This window comes from Prionailurus viverrinus, unplaced genomic scaffold, assembly GCF_022837055.1.
Source record: "Prionailurus viverrinus isolate Anna unplaced genomic scaffold, UM_Priviv_1.0 scaffold_50, whole genome shotgun sequence".
Taxonomy (NCBI): Eukaryota; Metazoa; Chordata; class Mammalia; order Carnivora; family Felidae; genus Prionailurus; species Prionailurus viverrinus.
This window is the reverse complement of record NW_025927613.1, coordinates 2,261,637-2,278,911: the sequence shown is the minus strand read 5'-3', so window position 1 is coordinate 2,278,911 and position 17,275 is coordinate 2,261,637. Positions and strand designations below refer to the sequence as shown.

The 17,275-nt window shown below is 37.4% G+C and overlaps 1 protein-coding gene across 7 annotated transcripts in view; it reads left to right on the top strand.

Annotated features, from left to right (window-relative positions):
- The window catches only part of RPRD2 (regulation of nuclear pre-mRNA domain containing 2), a 101,838-nt gene that overhangs the window by 55,223 nt on the left and 29,340 nt on the right, over positions 1 to 17,275 (top strand). For 4 of the 7 annotated variants that reach the window (XM_047847879.1, XM_047847877.1, XM_047847882.1 and 1 more), the window contains exons 3-6: positions 13,551 to 13,651; positions 14,525 to 14,602; positions 16,140 to 16,192; positions 16,815 to 16,941. In XM_047847879.1, the coding sequence (XP_047703835.1) occupies positions 13,551 to 13,651; positions 14,525 to 14,602; positions 16,140 to 16,192; positions 16,815 to 16,941 (359 nt within the window). The remainder of the gene's footprint in view (positions 1 to 13,550; positions 13,652 to 14,524; positions 14,603 to 16,139; positions 16,193 to 16,814; positions 16,942 to 17,275) is intronic. The other 3 variants (XM_047847878.1, XM_047847883.1, XM_047847881.1) reach the window with 1 other exon arrangement.

Sequence of the window (17,275 nt, the reverse complement as noted above, 5' to 3'; positions counted from 1 at the left end):
GCCTGCTTCAGATTGTGTCTCCCTCTCTGTCTCTCTGCTTCTACCCGTCTCATGCTCTGTCTCTGTCTCTCAAAAATAAATGTTAAAAAAAATTTTTTTAAGAAAATTGGCCATGCCCCTGTATGAATATTTTATAGCAATTCTGTAACTCATTTTCAGTAGCTGTGTTAATGTGTTTGTGATTGCATTTTTTGGTGTGTTTTTTTGGTGTGGGGTTTTTTGTTTTTGTTTTTTTTGGTGATTGCATATTTTGGCATGAGATGATACTACTTTATCAGAAGCTAATGAGAACAGATTAAATATGACTTTAATATATACATAATTATTTGCATCAAGTGAAGGCACTAATGATTTCACCATATGCTGTGAAAAATATTTTCAGTAATTTAGATGAAGAAAAATGGTGAAATAATTGAATAGTAAGTATTATAGGCTTGATAAAATGAAAACAATTTATATGTTATCATGCTTGCATTGCAATTTGTAATTTGTTGTTAAAAGAGAGAGTGCAAGCAGGGGAGAGATAAGAGAGAGGGAGACAGAGAATCCAAACCAGGCTCTGCACTGTCAGCACAGAGCCCCACATGGGGCTCAAACTCAAGAACTCTTGAGATCATGACCTGAGCCAAAATCAAGAGTAAGAAGCCTAATTGACTGAGCCACCCACCCAGGTTCCCCTGGTATTTGCTTTATACTTACTTTGTAAATCTAATTTGTAGTTGTTAAAGAATTATAGAATGTAACCAGTGGGATCATAAAACTGTAAAAAGATATATGGAGACTTTGCGATTACCTTCATAGGAAATCCAAGGGCTAAAAAGGATTTAGCAGGGTTGCTGGGTACAAATCAACATCTAGGAATCAATAGGTTATTTCAATATGTCAGAAATAACCAACCAAAAAATATAGAAAAACATTCATAACAGTAACAAAAGTTATAAAGCCATATTTGGTATCTAGAATAAAAGGGTGTTAAGACTTCTCTGGAGAAAATTATAAACTGTTACAAAAGGTAATAGCATGTAAGTATAGTACACTTTAATAAAAATCCCAATAGGACATTTAAAGAAACTTGTTATACTGATTCTAAAGTTCATATAGAAGAGTCCGTGTCTAGAAGTAGCCAAGACTGTTGGTTAGCAGTGAGTAGGACTTAACTTACGAAACATCAAGATTTATTATTTGACTATAGTAATTATAAATGAATGTAGTATCGTGTAAGGATAGATTTAAGGAACAAAACAGAAAGCCCAGAAATGGAACTATACATATGTGGGAGAAGTTGTAATGGTAGAAGTGCATTACAAATCATTGGGGGAAAAATGAACTCTTCAATAAGTGAGTTTGGAATGTAGGCTTTCCGTGCAGGAAAAATAAAATTAAATGTTAAATGTTTTTCTATACCTTACACACAAATATATCCCAAATAAATTGTCTTAGTGTATAAAACAAAACTTTTAAAATGTTAGAAACACGGGCACCTGGGTGGCTCAGTTGGTTAAGCATCTGACTTGGATTCAGGTCATGATCTCACAGTTCATGAGTTTGAGCCCCACCGTAGGCTCTCTGCTATAGATCCTCTTTCCCCCTCTCTTGCTGCCCCTCCCCTACTTGCTCTCTCTCTCTCTCTCAAAAATAAATAAACATTAAAAAAAAATGTATAATTAGAAAAATGTTAGAAACAAATCTACTTTTATGACTCTAATGGTTAAAAAGCTGTTATAAAGACACAAAGAACTGATAATAAAATATTTATGAATTTAATTACATCAGAATTAGAGCTCTGCATTATATAAGACACCATAAAATTAATGACAAGTGACACACTAGGGAAAATATTTGTTATAGGCAAATAAAAAAGATAAGTTGTATAAATGGAGATTATTTTAGGAGATACAGAGTAGCAAGTTTTTAGAGGTAAAATCTATCTTCATCTAATTTCTAAACTTCAAGGTTTTTGATTAAATGCTTATTATTTCCTTAAGTTGACCTATTATTTAGTCTTCCATTCAGTCAGTTAGCAAATATTCACTAAGCACCTGATACATGAAATCCCAGAAATAAGATATTGATCAAAAATACTCCCCTGAGTGAGGTACAAGATTGTGCTGTTTAGCTCTGTTTATTTTGACTGTGATTCCTGGGTACCTCCTCCTGTACTCTTTTTCTTTTTTTTTTTTTTAAGTTTATTTATTCTGAAAGAACGTGAGTGGGGGCGGGGCAGAGAGAGAGCGCAAGAGAGAGACAACTCCAGGCAGGCTCCACACTGCCAGTGCAGAGCCCCACATAGGGCCTGAATCCACAAAATTGCAAGACCATGACCTGAGCCGAAACCAAGAATCCGAAACCCAACTGACTGAGCCACCCAGGCACCCCATCCTTCTGTACTCTTCATCAATTTTATGCTTTGAAATAGTTTGCCAATACTTCGCTGTTTTAAAGTCAGAAATGGGGCGGGGGGGGGGGGGTGCTAGCAAAGGAAGCATCTGTTGGATATCTTAGCAATTCTATAAGGTCAGCTTGTTGTTTGTTACTTATAAGTCAAACAACACAGTTTATAATTAATTTCTTGTGTTGTATGTGGTAATAGTTGTACATTCTGTAGAAATTGAGATTGTGATCAGTAATGGCTAAAATAGAGGCCTAGAATAACAAGGTAAGTAAAACTGCCATTCTGGGTTTTGTTTTGGCTTTATTTTCACAGAATTCCTAAATATGAGAGAGACATGGTTGAACTGTAGAAGTTTGAGAGTTCTGTGTTTGTATAAATAATGAACAAATTTAGGAATTTTAGAGCCAACAAATTAGTAAAAATCACTTTTACAAATGAAGAAACCTAGAGATACCTGGCTGGCTCAGTTGGTGGAGCATGGGACTCTTGGTCTCAGGGTTAAGTTCAAGCCCTATGTCAGGTATAGAGATTACTTTAAAAATAAAATCTTTTAGAAAGTTTTTTGTTGTTGTTAATTTTTAATTTTCTTTAGAGAGAGAGAGAAAGTGGGGAGGGGCAGAAGATGAGAGAGAGAGAGAATCCCAAGCAGGCTCCATGCTCAGCACAGAGCCCCATGCGGGGCTTGATCCCACAGCCCTGGTATCATGACCTGAGCTGAAATCCAGAGTTGGGCCACTCAGCCGACCGAGCCACCCAGGTGGCCCTTAAAAAATAAAATCTAAATAAATAAACAAACCAATCTAGCCCCCAAAGACTTCTTACTAAACCAGAGCTAAAACCTCTAGTTTCCCCATCTTGGGTGCTGCTTTTACAATATTATAACCTGGTTTTAATTGTATATTTTCTTAACAGTTGCTACTTTTCCAATATATTTTACTTGAGGACTTCATAGTGAATGGTTTGGTTTGAAAATAACCAAAACCAGTTGTCATGTATTCAGTTACTATTTAGTGAGCACCTTGTAGGTGCCCAAGAAACAACAAATAAGTTATTATCTCTGCTGTGAAGAAGCTCTGTAGTCCAGTTGGAAAGACATACATTTATAGATAATATGATTTGACCTCTGGCTGAATGGCCAGCCATCAATTCCAAAGGGTTCCTTTTTTTATAAAACAGTTACATTCTTGACAAAATATAAGCTGACCTAGCAATAATGGACATAGTAGACTATCAGAGCTGACGTTAACCAATATGCCTATGTCAATACCATGCGATCTGGGGGTTAGACTGGGACTCTGGAGAAAAGAGATAAAGTGATTTCGAGTCCTGAACACCCCTGGCTTATGGTATAAATTTTCTCTCGAAGAATACATTTCCTTCTTAGACCACCAGGAACCCCATAGATTAAAATCAAACAGATATGTGCTTATAATCAAAAATAACCAAACACATTGGAAGACAGACCACTGTGAAGGAGAATCAACAGCTTTAGATCCCCTTACAGTGAACTTCAGATAGAATTATCAGAAAGAATATATAAGACAACTATGTGAGAAATGTTAAAGATTAAATGGAATAAAATGAACAATGGATAAGATACGTAGATAGATTTGAAAAAGAACCAACAGGAATTCTACAAAGGAAAAAGATTAAGCTAGAAGTTAGTTCTGAAGAGGGGCGCCTGGGTGGTTTAGTTGGTTAAGTGTCTGACTTCAGCTCAGGTCATGATCTCACGGCTTGTGAGTTCGAGTCCAGTGTCAGACTCTGTGCTGACAGTTCAGAGCCTGAAGCCTGCTTCAAATTCTGTGTCTCCCTCTCTCTCTGCCCCTCCCCTGCTTACACTCTGTCTCTATCCTTCAAAAATAAATAAACATTAAAAAATATTTTTAAAAAATTTAAAAAATTAGTTCTGAAGAAATTAAATGCAGCAGTTGGAGAGAGGTGGAAAAAAGATCGGAATAAGAGGCCTAGTTAATATCAAATAACTTTCCAGAGGAGAGAACTTCTGAGTTCTTTTGAAGAGGTAATAGCTGAGAACTCTCTGAAAATGATGAAAAACATGAATCTGCAGTAAAGCAACATAACATACACTAAGCAGGATAAATAAAAAAGAAGTCCACACCCAGTCATTGTAATAAAATTACAAAACCAAACCAAACCAGAAAATAACCAGTGTTAGGATGGGGAAAACCTTCTATGTTTCTGGTAGGAATGTAAAATGGTGTAACTGCTATGGAAAACAGTTTGATGATTCCTTAAAAACACTAAACATAGAATTTCTGTATAAGGTAGCAGTTCTGTTTTGGTTCTTTACTCCTCAGAAATGAAAGCAGCAACTCAAATATTTGTACATGAGGGTTCAAAACAGCTTTATTCACAATAGCCAAAAGGTAGAAGCAACCCAAGTACCAATTTTCAGAAGAATGGGTATGTAAGATGTGGTTCATACATAAAGTGGAATGCCATTCAACCCTAAAAAGGAGAGAATCCTGCATGGATGAACCTTGAAGACATTATGCTAAGTGAAATAAGCCAGTGACAAGAGGACAGGTACCGAGGTGCCTGGCTGGCCCAGTGGGTGGAGTGTGCGACTCTTGATCCTCAGGGTTGTGGGCTCCAGCCCCACATTGGGTGTAGAGATTACTTTGAAAAGAACTTAACAACAAACAAAAACAAAAGGACAAGTATTGTGTGATGACATTTGGATGAAATAACTATAGTAGTCAAATTTACAAAGTACAGTGGTGGTTGTAGGGGACAAGGGGAGATGATGTTTGATGGGTATAGAGTTTGAGTTTTGCAAGATGAAGAGAGTTGTGGAGATTGATTGTACAACAGTGTGAATGCCCTTGACACTACTGAACTGCACACTTAAAATGGTGGAGGGCACCTGGGTGGCTCAGTTGGTTAAGCGCCTGACTTTGGCTCGGTTAAGTGTCTGACTTTGATCCTCTGTTCCCACCTCAACTTGCATGCATGCATGCATGCGCTCTCTCTCCTCTCTGTCTCAAAAATAAATAAACATTAAAAAAATTGCTAACATATCTAGAATAAGCATATCCAAATAGAGACAATAAACAGAGCTAGGAGCTAGGGGAGGGGGTAACAGGGAGTTAATTGTTTAACAGGTACAGAGTTTCTCATTTTTTGTTTTTTGGGTTTTTTTTTTTTTTTCCTTAATGTTTGTTTATTTTGAGAGAGAGAGAGAAAGCATGAGCAAGGGAGAGGCAGAGAGAGCGAGAATCCCAGGCAGGCTCTACGCTATCAGGCTGTCAGCACAGTGCCCGAGGTCAGACTTGACTTCATGAACCATGATATCATGACCTGAGCTGAAATAAAAAGTTGGACACTCAAGCACTGAGCCACCCAGGCGCCTCCAGAGTTTCTGTTTAGGATAATGAAAAGTTTTGGAAATAGGTAGTGCTAGTGGTTGTACAGCATTGTGAATATAATTAATGCCATTGAGTTAACACATTTAAAAAATGGTTAAAATGGCAAGCTTTAGGGGCGCCTGGGTGGCTCAGTCGGTTAAGCGGCCAACTTCAGCCAGGTCACGATCTCGCGGTCCGTGAGTTCGAGCCCCGCGTCGGGCTCTGGGCTGATGGCTCGGAGCCTGGAGCCTGTTTCCGATTCTGTGTCTCCCTCTCTCTCTGCCCCTCCCCCGTTCATGCTCTGTCTCTCTCTGTCCCAAAAATAAATAAAATAAACGTTGAAAAAAAAAAATGGCAAGCCTTATTTTACCACATAAAAAATAAAAAACAATGCTAAAGAGAAGACAGAAAGACATCCCATACACAAGACTACAATTAGATTGACCACAGACTTCTCAATAGCAACGGTGGAAGCCAGGTGGCAGTTGTGAAAAGTATTTTATAGCATTTATAGGTACAAAGCAAAACTACTTGCAAGAACCATTCAAACCTTATAAAGATAATTCCAGAGAAACAAAAGCTGAGACAATTTACCATAAGTAAACTTTTGTATCAATTTTAGTCTGAGAAGTTAGTAATAGGAGGGATAGTGAGTCATACTAGCAATAAAATATGTGAAATATTTTAAAATAGCCGTAATAGGAAATATGTTGAAACCTTTATGAATAAGTTCTTTTGGGGAATGTTGAATACAAATTCATAAATATTAATGCTTTGCTACAATGAGGAATAATGTGTTGATAATTCTTCAGTGTTACTAGAAAGTTAATCCTTTCTATATTAATATAGCAACCTAATTAATTCAAATTAAAAATACCAAAATTTCCTTTCTTTTGGAACTTAGCATTACTCTAAATTTACTCTGGAAAAATAAACAGGTGAGAATATAAGAAATGTTTCGAAATGCAGCTGTACTGAAGGAAGATAAGCTAGCTGTAGCTTTGGAGATAATACAGTATAGCTGACCCTTGAATGACATGGGTTTGACCTGCTTGGGTCCACTTATACCTGGATATTTGTCAATCAGTAAAGTAGTATAAATGTCTTTTCATTATGATTATAATAACATTTTTTTCTAGCTTTATTTTTTTTTTTTAATTTTTTAACATTTATTTATTTTTTGAGAGACAGTGTGAGCAGGAGAGAGGCAGTCACAGATTCTGAAGCAGGCTCCAGGCTCTGAGCTGTCAGCACAGAGCCCGACTCAGGGATCAAACTCGCGAACTGTGAGATCATGACCTGAGCTGATGTCGGATGCTTAATTGACTGAGCCACCTAGGTGCCCCTCTAGCTTACTTTATTGTAATACAGTATATAATACATAGGACATACAAAATACGTTAATCAACTGTGTGTGTTATTGGTAAGGGAGCTATCAGTAGTTAAATTAATGGGGAATCAGAAGTTGTTCGTGGATTTTTAACTGCAGGGATTTGAGGTCAGCACCCCTGACCTCCCCCAACTTTGTCCAAGGGTCAACTGTATAATGTAAAAATGGGTTAACAGAACAGAATTTGCAGCCTATGAAAATATTAATAATTGAATATATGCTAGAGGAAGCACGGTATATCTAAGGAAAAGAGAAGTTATGATCTTGGAACAATTAATGGGAGATCTGTTTAGATTAGAACTTGACTTTATATCCGATACCCAGTAGATTTTAAATGAATTATGCAAATAGGGGTGTCTGGGTGGCTCAGTCAGTTAAGTGTCCGACTTCGGTTCAGGTCGTGATCTCACCATTCCCGAGTTCCATCCCTGTGTCAGGCTGTGTGCTGACAGCTCCGAGCCTGGAGCCTGTTTCAGATTCTGTGTCTCCCTCTCTCTCTCTGCCCCTTCCCCGCTCGTGCTCTGTCTCTCTCTCAAAAATAAACATTAAAAAAATTTTTTTAATAAAGTAAATTATGCAGCTATATTTTTTTATGTTAATCATTAAAGGAGAAATAAAAGAAAATAAGTTACAGTTTTTTAAGTCTCTGGTAGATTTCCTATACTTACAAAGTGGCAGTAGAGAGCACTTTTTATTTTTTAATTTTTTTTTTTTTTTTCAACGTTTATTTATTTTTGGGACAGAGAGAGACAGAGCATGAACGGGGGAGGGGCAGAGAGAGAGGGAGACACACAATCGGAAACAGGCTCCAGGCTCTGAGCCATCAGCCCAGAGCCCGACGCGGGGCTCGAACTCACGGACCGCGAGATCGTGACCTGGCTGAAGTCGGACGCTTAACCGACTGCGCCACCCAGGCGCCCCGAGAGCACTTTTTATTTTAACAAGGCTATGTTTTAAAATTACATGGTTTTTTTTTTAATTTTTTTTTTAATTTTTTTTTTATTTTTGGGAGAGAGAGAGACAGAGCATGAACGGGGGAGGGGCAGAGAGAGAGGGAGACACAGAATTGGAAACAGGCTCCAGGCTCTGAGCCATCAGCCCAGAGCCCGACGCAGGGCTCGAACTCACGGACCGCGAGATCGTGACCTGGCTGAAGTCGGACGTTTAACCGACTGCGCCACCCAGGCGCCCCTAAAATTACATGTTTTATGGAGCACCTGGGTGGCTCAGGTGGTTGAGCGTTCAACTCTTTTTTTACATATATACTTTTTTTTAATGTTTATTTTTGAGAGAGACACACACACAGAGTGCAAGTGGGGGAGGGGCAGAGAGAGAGAGAGAGAGAGAGAGGGAGACACAGAATCCAAAACAGGCTCCAGGCTTGGAGCTGTCAGCACAGAGCCTGATGCAGGGCTTGAACTTCTGAACCGTGAGATCATGACCTGAGCCGAAGTCGGAGAACGCTTAACTGACTAAGCCACCCAGGCGCCCCGAACGTCCTACTCTTAATTTTGGCTCAGGTCATGCTCTTGCAGTTCATGGGTTTGAGCCCTGCATCAGGCTCCTCTCTGTTTGAGATTTTCTCTCTCTCTCTCTCTGCCCCTCCCCCCACCTCAAAATAAACTTAAAAAAAAAAAAATTCTGTTGTAAAATGTAACTTAAAAATTAAAGTTCAGGGGTGCCTGGGTGGCTCAGTCGGTTAAGCGGCTGACCTCGGCTCAGGTCATGATCTCGCAGTCCGTGAGTTTGAGCCCGCGTCAGGCTCTGTGCTGGCAGCTCAGAGCCTGGAGCCTGTTTCAGATTCTGTGTCTCCCTCTCTCTGACCCTCCCCCATTCATGCTCTGTCTCAAAAATAAATAAACATTAAAAAAAAAAATAAATATTAAAAAAATTTTTTTTAAAAATTAAAGTGCAGAATGGGCAAAGGTATTTGTAATGTTGGCAAAATAATTGATATTTTATATATAAACTTAATCCTTAGATAAACACTAAAATTGCTAGTGAGCAGATAGGCGCAGTTCACAAGAGAAAATATTACCTCATTCCATTGATCAGTTTTAGTGTTATTAAAGGTGGGGTATCCAGACATTTGTGTATGTCCTGATAGGATACAGTATAGAGTATATAGTAGCATTAGTTAAGTATTCACTCTCCCAATTTAAGCATGTATGTAATGCAAATAATTTTCATCTAGAAGAAATTCAGGCAGTGGAACAAGTTAAATGACACCAACAGAAGCAAATAAATAAAGCTAGAGTGTGGAATGTTCTGCTGGAGAGCTGACCCCTCAACTGCAGCATTAGTAAATGGCATGGGAAAAATACTGAGAACAATGTAATCTAATTGCTCTAGATTAAAAAAGATTTAAGAGACATAACCAAATGCAATGTGTTGACCTTTGAATCCCAATTCAAACAAACCAACCATAAGTGGACATTTTTTAAACATTCAAGGAAATTTGATTATAGAACAAATGAAGATGGTGCCAGTGAATTATTGTTAATTTTATTAGGCATGGTATAGGTAGCACTATTGTTGTATAACCAACTGTTAGAATTTTTTTAGAGTAGGGGCAAAATGACATGATAGCTGGGATTTGCTTTAAAATACAGTAAAACCTTGGGGCACCTGGGTGGCTCAGTCGGTTAAGTGTCCGACTTCGGCTCAGGTCATGATCTCATGGTCCGTGAGTTCGAGCCCCATGTCGGGCTCTGTGCTGACAGCTCAGAGCCTGGAGCCTGCTTCAGATTCTGTGTCTCCCTCTCTCTCTGACCCTCCCCCATTCATACTCTGTCTCTCTCTGTCTCAAAAATAAATAAACATTAAAAAAATTTAAAAAAATAAAATACAGTAAAACCTTGAATGTAACTTGTATTGTGACTGTTCCTCAAAGTGAGCAAACATTTCTAACAAATTTTAACTTGATAAATGAGTGATGTCTCGCAATATGATGCCAAATGTCACATGATCACAACTGACCCGATGGTTCTTGAAATTCACTTTGATATACGAGTGCTTTGGTTTACAAGCATGTTTCTAGAACGAACTGTGCTCACAAACCAAAGTTTTACTGTAGTGCAACAAAGTGGCACCTGCCTGGCTTAGTTGGTGGAGCATGTGACTCTTGATCTTGGGGTTACAAGTTCAAGCCCAAGATTGGGTGTAGAGATTACTTAAAAATAAAATCTGGGGTGCTTGGGTGGCTCAATTAAGCCTCTGACTCTTGATTTCAGCTCAGGTCACAATCTCACGGTTAGTTACATCGAGCCCTGCATCTGGCTCCATGCTGAGCGTGGAGCCTGCTTAAGATTCTCTCTCTCCCTCTTCCCCTCTCTCCCGCTCATGCATGCTCTCTCTCTTTCTCTAAAATAAAAAATAAATAAGCCTTCAGTTTGGGGCACGTGGGTGGCTCAGTCGGTTAAGCATCCGACTTCAGCTCAGGTCATGATTTCATAGTTCGTGGATTCAAGCCCCACGTTGGGCTCTGTGCTGTCAGCTCAGAGCCTGGAGCTTGCTTTGGATTGTGTCTCACTCTTTCCTCTCTCTGCCCCTCCCTCGCTTGTATTTGCTTGCTCTCTCTCAAAAATAAATAAACTAAAAAATAAATCTTCAGTGTAAAAAAATGAAAAGGAAAAAATACTGTAACAAAGAAAAGATAGATGAAGAAAATGTGGCAAAATCTTGAAAATTTTTTAGGTCTGGGGTGATTCTACTTCTAAGTATAATGACATTTTTGAGAGTAAAAATTTTTTAAGAGGGTAAAATGGTTAAATTGAGATTATGAATACAAATTGAAGTGAGACCAACCATTGCTGCAGAAGTCTGGTGAACAGTATATTTACACTGGTGGTTGGAATATAACCCTCTTAGAAAAAAACATTTTGGCATTATTAAGGAGAAAGACTTTGATCAAAAAATACTTATTGCAGTATTAATTATAGTAACAAATCTAGAAATAACCCTAAGTGTACATAACAGTAGGCAGGTGATAAATTTTGGATGATAGAGTATTGTCATTATAAAAGTAATTTTTAGGGATGCAAGGGTGGCTCAATCGGTTGAGTGTCCAACTTCATCTCAGGTTATGATCTCATGGTCCATGGGTTCGGTTCGATCTTTGCGTTGGGCTCTATGCTGACAGCTCAGAGCCTGGAACCTACTACACATTCTGTGTCTCCCTCTATCTCTGCCCCTCCTCTGCTCACACTCTGTCTCTCTTTTTCTCTCTCAAAAATAAATAAACATAAAAAACTTAAAAGTAATTTTTATAAGGAATTGATTGGAACATTGGGAAATGCTTGTTTCATTAAATGAAAAGAATAGAATACAGGTATGGACACACACATACATAATATAAAATTGGTTTCATATACAATAGTAGCATCCATAGTGGAAAAAAAGACTTAAAGGTAGAATACTGAAGTTGGTAGACTGTAAATCTCCATTTGGTGAAAATCAGTCAAGTTTTTCTTTATATTTTCCCATAATTATTTCAGTGTTATGTATACACATAATATGTATAGTATAATGTGTATATATTATATATAGTATTTATATTATAGTGATTATAATATATAATATACTTATATATACTATATACTACTATAATATTACTGTATGAATACTATATATACTATTATATGTAAAATATATATACATATATATATATAAATGTATATGAGAGGAAGATTATCAGCATAAAAAACAAGAAATGAGAATAGAGTGCCTTGGTTCATAAATCCGTAGAAAATATCTGTAGAAGTTTAATACAATTTTCTCTTTCCTATACATGCTGTTATTTGGTTAAAAAGTCTTTTGTGATACATGATGTTACAGATTTATAGAGTCTCCTGCTTGAAAGGATCCATAAAACCGGTATCACTCAGTTTTTTATCTTCAGTCTCCATATGGGTTGGTGGATTCACCTGGGAAGAGATTAAGTTCCCATTTTGTCTTCTTGTTTTGTTTTGGTTTGTTTCTTTTGCATTGTTTTTCTTCTACAGTTTCAGGTAAGACATGATTTTAATTTTTGCTTCCTAGTAATCAAATACTTCTACTTTAACAATATTCCTCCTTAAAGTATGATGACCAGCTGATGCAGAACTCCCATCTGTAAAGCAAACAGAAAAGTGATAACCCTCCCCTCCCTCATTCTAGATATGTTTTCTTACAGTATTAGGGGATAACCTTCTGAAAAACTTGTTACAGTACATGATTAATTCATGATTATTTCCAACTGTACTTTTAAGAAAAAGCACACTTTATAGCATTGCCAAACACTGTACTCTCATTCTGTACTAGTATAGTTGGTTTGGGGGCCAGATGCTTCTATATTAGATTTCATTTTATTAAATTCACCTGCTCTTTTGGAATGCCAGTTGCATCAGTGAGCATGTGGACCAGCCCTCATAACTTCATATCCGTCAGAAGGCTTAGCGCACTGTCCATAACCTCATAAACGTCATTGATAAAAAGTGTTAAATAAGAATATTTATGATCTTGGGGCGCCTGGGTGGCGCAGTCGGTTAAGCGTCCGACTTCAGCCAGGTCACGATCTCGCGGTCCGTGAGTTCGAGCCCCGTGTCAGGCTCTGGGCTGATGGCTCAGAGCCTGGAGCCTGTTTCCGATTCTGTGTCTCCCTCTCTCTCTGCCCCTCGCCCGTTCATGCTCTGTCTCTCTCTGTCCCAAAAATAAATAAATGTTGAAAAAAAAAAAATAAAAAAATAAAAAAGAAATTAAAAAAAGAATGTTTATGATCTTAATGTGTCAACTGTGCTTCAATTTTTAAAAATTTAAATAAAAATTAAAATGAAAAATTTTTAAGAGTAAAGATTTTTTTCTAATATGAAATTTATTGTCAAATTGGTATCCATACAACACCCAGTGCTCATTGCAACAGGTGCCCTCCTCAGTACCCATCACCCACCCTCCCCTCCCTCCCACCCCCCATCAACCCTCAGTTTGTTTTCAGTTTTTAAGAGACTCTTATGGTTTGGCAAAAGAGTGAAGATTTTAGCTTACTAGACACTGTAGGAAAAAAAAAATTATTTATTTATTTATTTATTTATTTTATTTAGAGAGCATGCAAGCGCGCGGGGGGGGGGGGGGGGGGGGGACGAGGGAGGGAGGGAGGGAGAGAGGAGAGAGAGAGAAAATATCTTAAATAGGCTCCATGCTCAGTGTGGAGCTGAATGTAGGGCTTGATCCCACAACCCTGGGATCACAACCCGAGCTGAAGTCAAGAGTCAGACACTCAACTGACTGAGCCACCCAGGCACCCTGAAAAAAAAAAATATCTTAAACATCAGAAGACATTTGGAAAATAATTTTGTTTCAGATTTCTAGTTTGAGATATAAATTCACATTTTTATATGTCTGTGTCACTTTTTCTTCTCAGGGATCCATCTGTCTCTAAGTCTATAGAACGAATCTTCAAAATCTGGGAAGATAGAAATGTGTACCCAGAAGAAATGATAATGGCACTGAGAGAAGCTTTGAGTAAGTGTATTTTCTCTCCTAAAAAAAAAAAAAAAAATCATTGAGTCTTTAAAATTATATACATTTTATAGATGTAGGCCTGTTGCATAACAATGAAAAATAAAGTTTTGAATTGGGCCCTATTTATTTAAAATTAAATACTTAACAAAAATCTGTTTGAATTAAAATTTAAATAGAATTGGTTTGGGGAGGGTTGGATTTTGTTTGTATTGACTAGAGAAAGTCATGCATATTAAGTGATGATGGCTGATTATTTTCCTACACTTACTTTACATTGAGCATTTTTAACTATTCGTGTTTTAACAGTTACTGCCCTGTCCATTTACTGTTGGAGGATTTTTTTTGATGGGGTTTCAGTTTCCAGTAAGCTATTTGATATTAAGCATATATATATTAAGCATTCTTTAGTCTCTGTTTTGGTTTAGATTTGCAATAAATTGTGTATTTTTAAGAAGTTATTTACTTCCGATGTATTAGGTGTATTTATTTGAGTCATTAAATGGAAGTTGGTGATATCTGACACCTTGACATTATTTGATTAGAAATTTGCTTTAAAAATAGTATCTTCTAAGAAGCTGTTAAATTCTTCATTTGAATGTGGTAACTAGTATTTTTAAGCTTCCTGCCCTATTCTCAAAAATCAGTGATTTTATTGATGATAGAAATCATGTTTATTTGACAGCTTCTTAGATCTGGTGGGTATTTTTTTGGTTTTTTTGTTTTTTTTTTTTATAAAAATGAAAGGAAAAGAAAGAAAGAAACAACACACAGTCTCGGATTGCCTTTTTTCAATGCTACAACTTTTGACACTGAAGTGGACAGACAGAACAGCTTCCCATAATGCCAGATTGCAAAAACTGAAATGTTTTCCAGGTACCACTTTCAAAACTCAGAAGCAGCTGAAAGAAAATCTGAACAAACAACCGAATAAGCAGTGGAAGAAATCACAAAGTAAGGAACAAAATCTCAACTAATATAAAATTACCTCCTCTTTTTGGAGCAGAAGAAAATGTAGACCATTTGACATCGTACCTGGCATAAACCATGGGGAAGCCTGTGTTTTCCAGGCCTGGGAGAGTGACCCAGTGACTTATACTAAACAAGCCATCATGGAGTTACTTCTTTAAAAAAACAAAAACAAAAAAAAACCCCTACTTTTAAACAAAGGAAATGCAGAAAAAGGGTTTAAATGAGTGAAGATTCAAGAGTAGTTGGGGGAGTGAAAGAAGAAAAATGCTTGATAGTGCCCAGGCTAACTCTCAGACTGAAAGATATATGAAGGTAGAGGCAGCTGGCATTAAACCACAGAGCTGAAGAGGAGACTAGGCATTAAGAAGCATTTATGTGGGAGCCATGAAATCCTTCAGATTTGGGGACACTCTACCAGATTAGACATGGGCCTCAAATCCTGGCCAGAAGCCCACTCTGTAACAGGAGCTCCTGCTATGTTTCTCATGTTTACCCAGCATGAGATCAAGGGAGTGGAATACTGCATGTGATAGGCTGCTGTGGGCCAAACTGAGGAATATTGAGAAGGACTTGGTGTGGAGGGAACGAGGTAGAAGACAGTGAGAATTGGGAGGTAAAACAAGACACTTGGGATGGTTTCACTCCAGCAAGTATATGATATTCATCATGATTAAGGGAGTCCTGACATCCTTTTGCTCATAAGTTGCATGCTTAGGAAGAGCAAGAGTCATCATTTCAGCCCAAGTTGAACCACAGTGGTAATGTGCTTAGAACTCTCCCTGCCTGTTTTTGCTGTGAATTGAGTCAGCAGAAAAAGAAATCCAAAGCTTAAATCGTAGGAATAGAGTTGATGTTTGTAAGCAATTTTCTTCAGCCAGTGCTCAGGATTAATTGGATGTCCCGCTCCTGAACACTCTTAATTTGAGGTACTGAGATCCTCTTATACTCAGACTAGGAAACAAGGTACTTCATGTATCTCAGAATCTCCAAATCCATAATTCTAGGACTTTGTGATTTAAAGGGTCTGTTGGAGGTAAGTAGGTTAGATGTATCTAAATAGTATATTTTTAGGGGCGCCTGGGTGGCTGAGTGGGTTGAGTGTCCGACTTCAGCTCAGGTCATGATCTCGCGGTTCATGAGTTCAAGCCCTGCATCGAGCTCACTGCTGTCAACACAGAGCCTGCTTTGGATCCTCTGTCCCACCCCGTCCCTCATCCCCCCCTCCCCTGCTTGTGTTCATTCTCTCAAAAATAAACATTTTTAAATTAAATAAATAAAGAGTACACTTTTATATTGGCCATGCGTGGAAGTGTTGAAATTTCTTATCTGAGGAATATGAATATTCAAGGAATATGAAATATTACAGAAATACTTATTCTAGGAATTATATTATTACTTAAATGTGCATATTTGATATATGTTCATAAATACACCCTTAATTATAGACCTGAAAAACTTCCTCACTATTTGTCAACTTTTTGTGTCTGTATTCTTAATGACCTTTTATTTAATTCAACAGCATCCACGAATCCAAAAGCTGCTCTCAAGTCTAAGATAGTTGCCGAATTTCGAGTAAGTTAAAGAATGCATTTAACATGCCAAAGCTTTATTCACCCATTTTGTTATAGTTCCCTATATAGTCCAGTAAAATTTATTTTTATTCAATTGTTATATTGAATATATATATATATCAGTTATATTTTAAACAAGTTTGAACTGTTCTGAAGCAATCTAGATTGGGATTATATTACATAGAGTTTTATATGTTGCCTTAATGGAAAAATTAACCTTCTTCCAGAATATCTATGACCAGCCAGGTTCTATTACCAGCCGAGGCCCCTGACAAGGGGTTCATCCTTTGGTGAAGTGCTACTAAATTAGAACTTGCTTAGAGTTAATATACACTATGTGTATCTCATTAAAATTTAAGGAAGATATAAATGGACCTTTGTCTTAGCCTTAACTTCGTATGCATCAATTAGCTTTGAATAATCAAGAATAGGATCTTTTAAAGTATATAACTAAAAATACAGTTTTGGTATGAAAATTGGTATTAATATCTCTGATTATGAGGAAGTGCAAAGAGCCTCTTTCCTCTTGGTTTTGTTAGGTTTTAGACATGTTTTATGTTAATGGGAATAGATAGAGTAAATGAATGATTTCATAAATGAATATGACTCTGGTCTGTGTTCAGTCCCAGGCCCTCATTGAAGAGCTGTTACTGTACAAGCGCTCAGAGGATCAGATAGAGTTGAAGGAAAAACAGCTGTCGACTATGAGGGTGGATGTGTGCAGCACAGAAACTCTCAAGTGTTTAAAAGGTAATACTTACATCTTTTTAAATAGAATACCTCAGATTTTGTTCCCAGGTCTGTAATTTTTCAATGATTAGACTGGCTTCTCCCCTAAAGAGACCTTAGATTTTGGAGACCAGTTGTGGCACTTCTGGTTTTCCAGGTAGTGATTTCATGCATATGAATTTCATAAGTAAAGTCCTGTCTTTCACATTGCATACCTTACACTTACCCAGTGTTATATTTAATTGTATCTCAATAAAGCAGGGGAAAAAAGAAATCTAAAAAAAATCATAAAACAATTCTTTCCCTTTCCTTACTTCTAGTGCTTTCTTGCTGTGTTAGGTTATATAGAGACAAA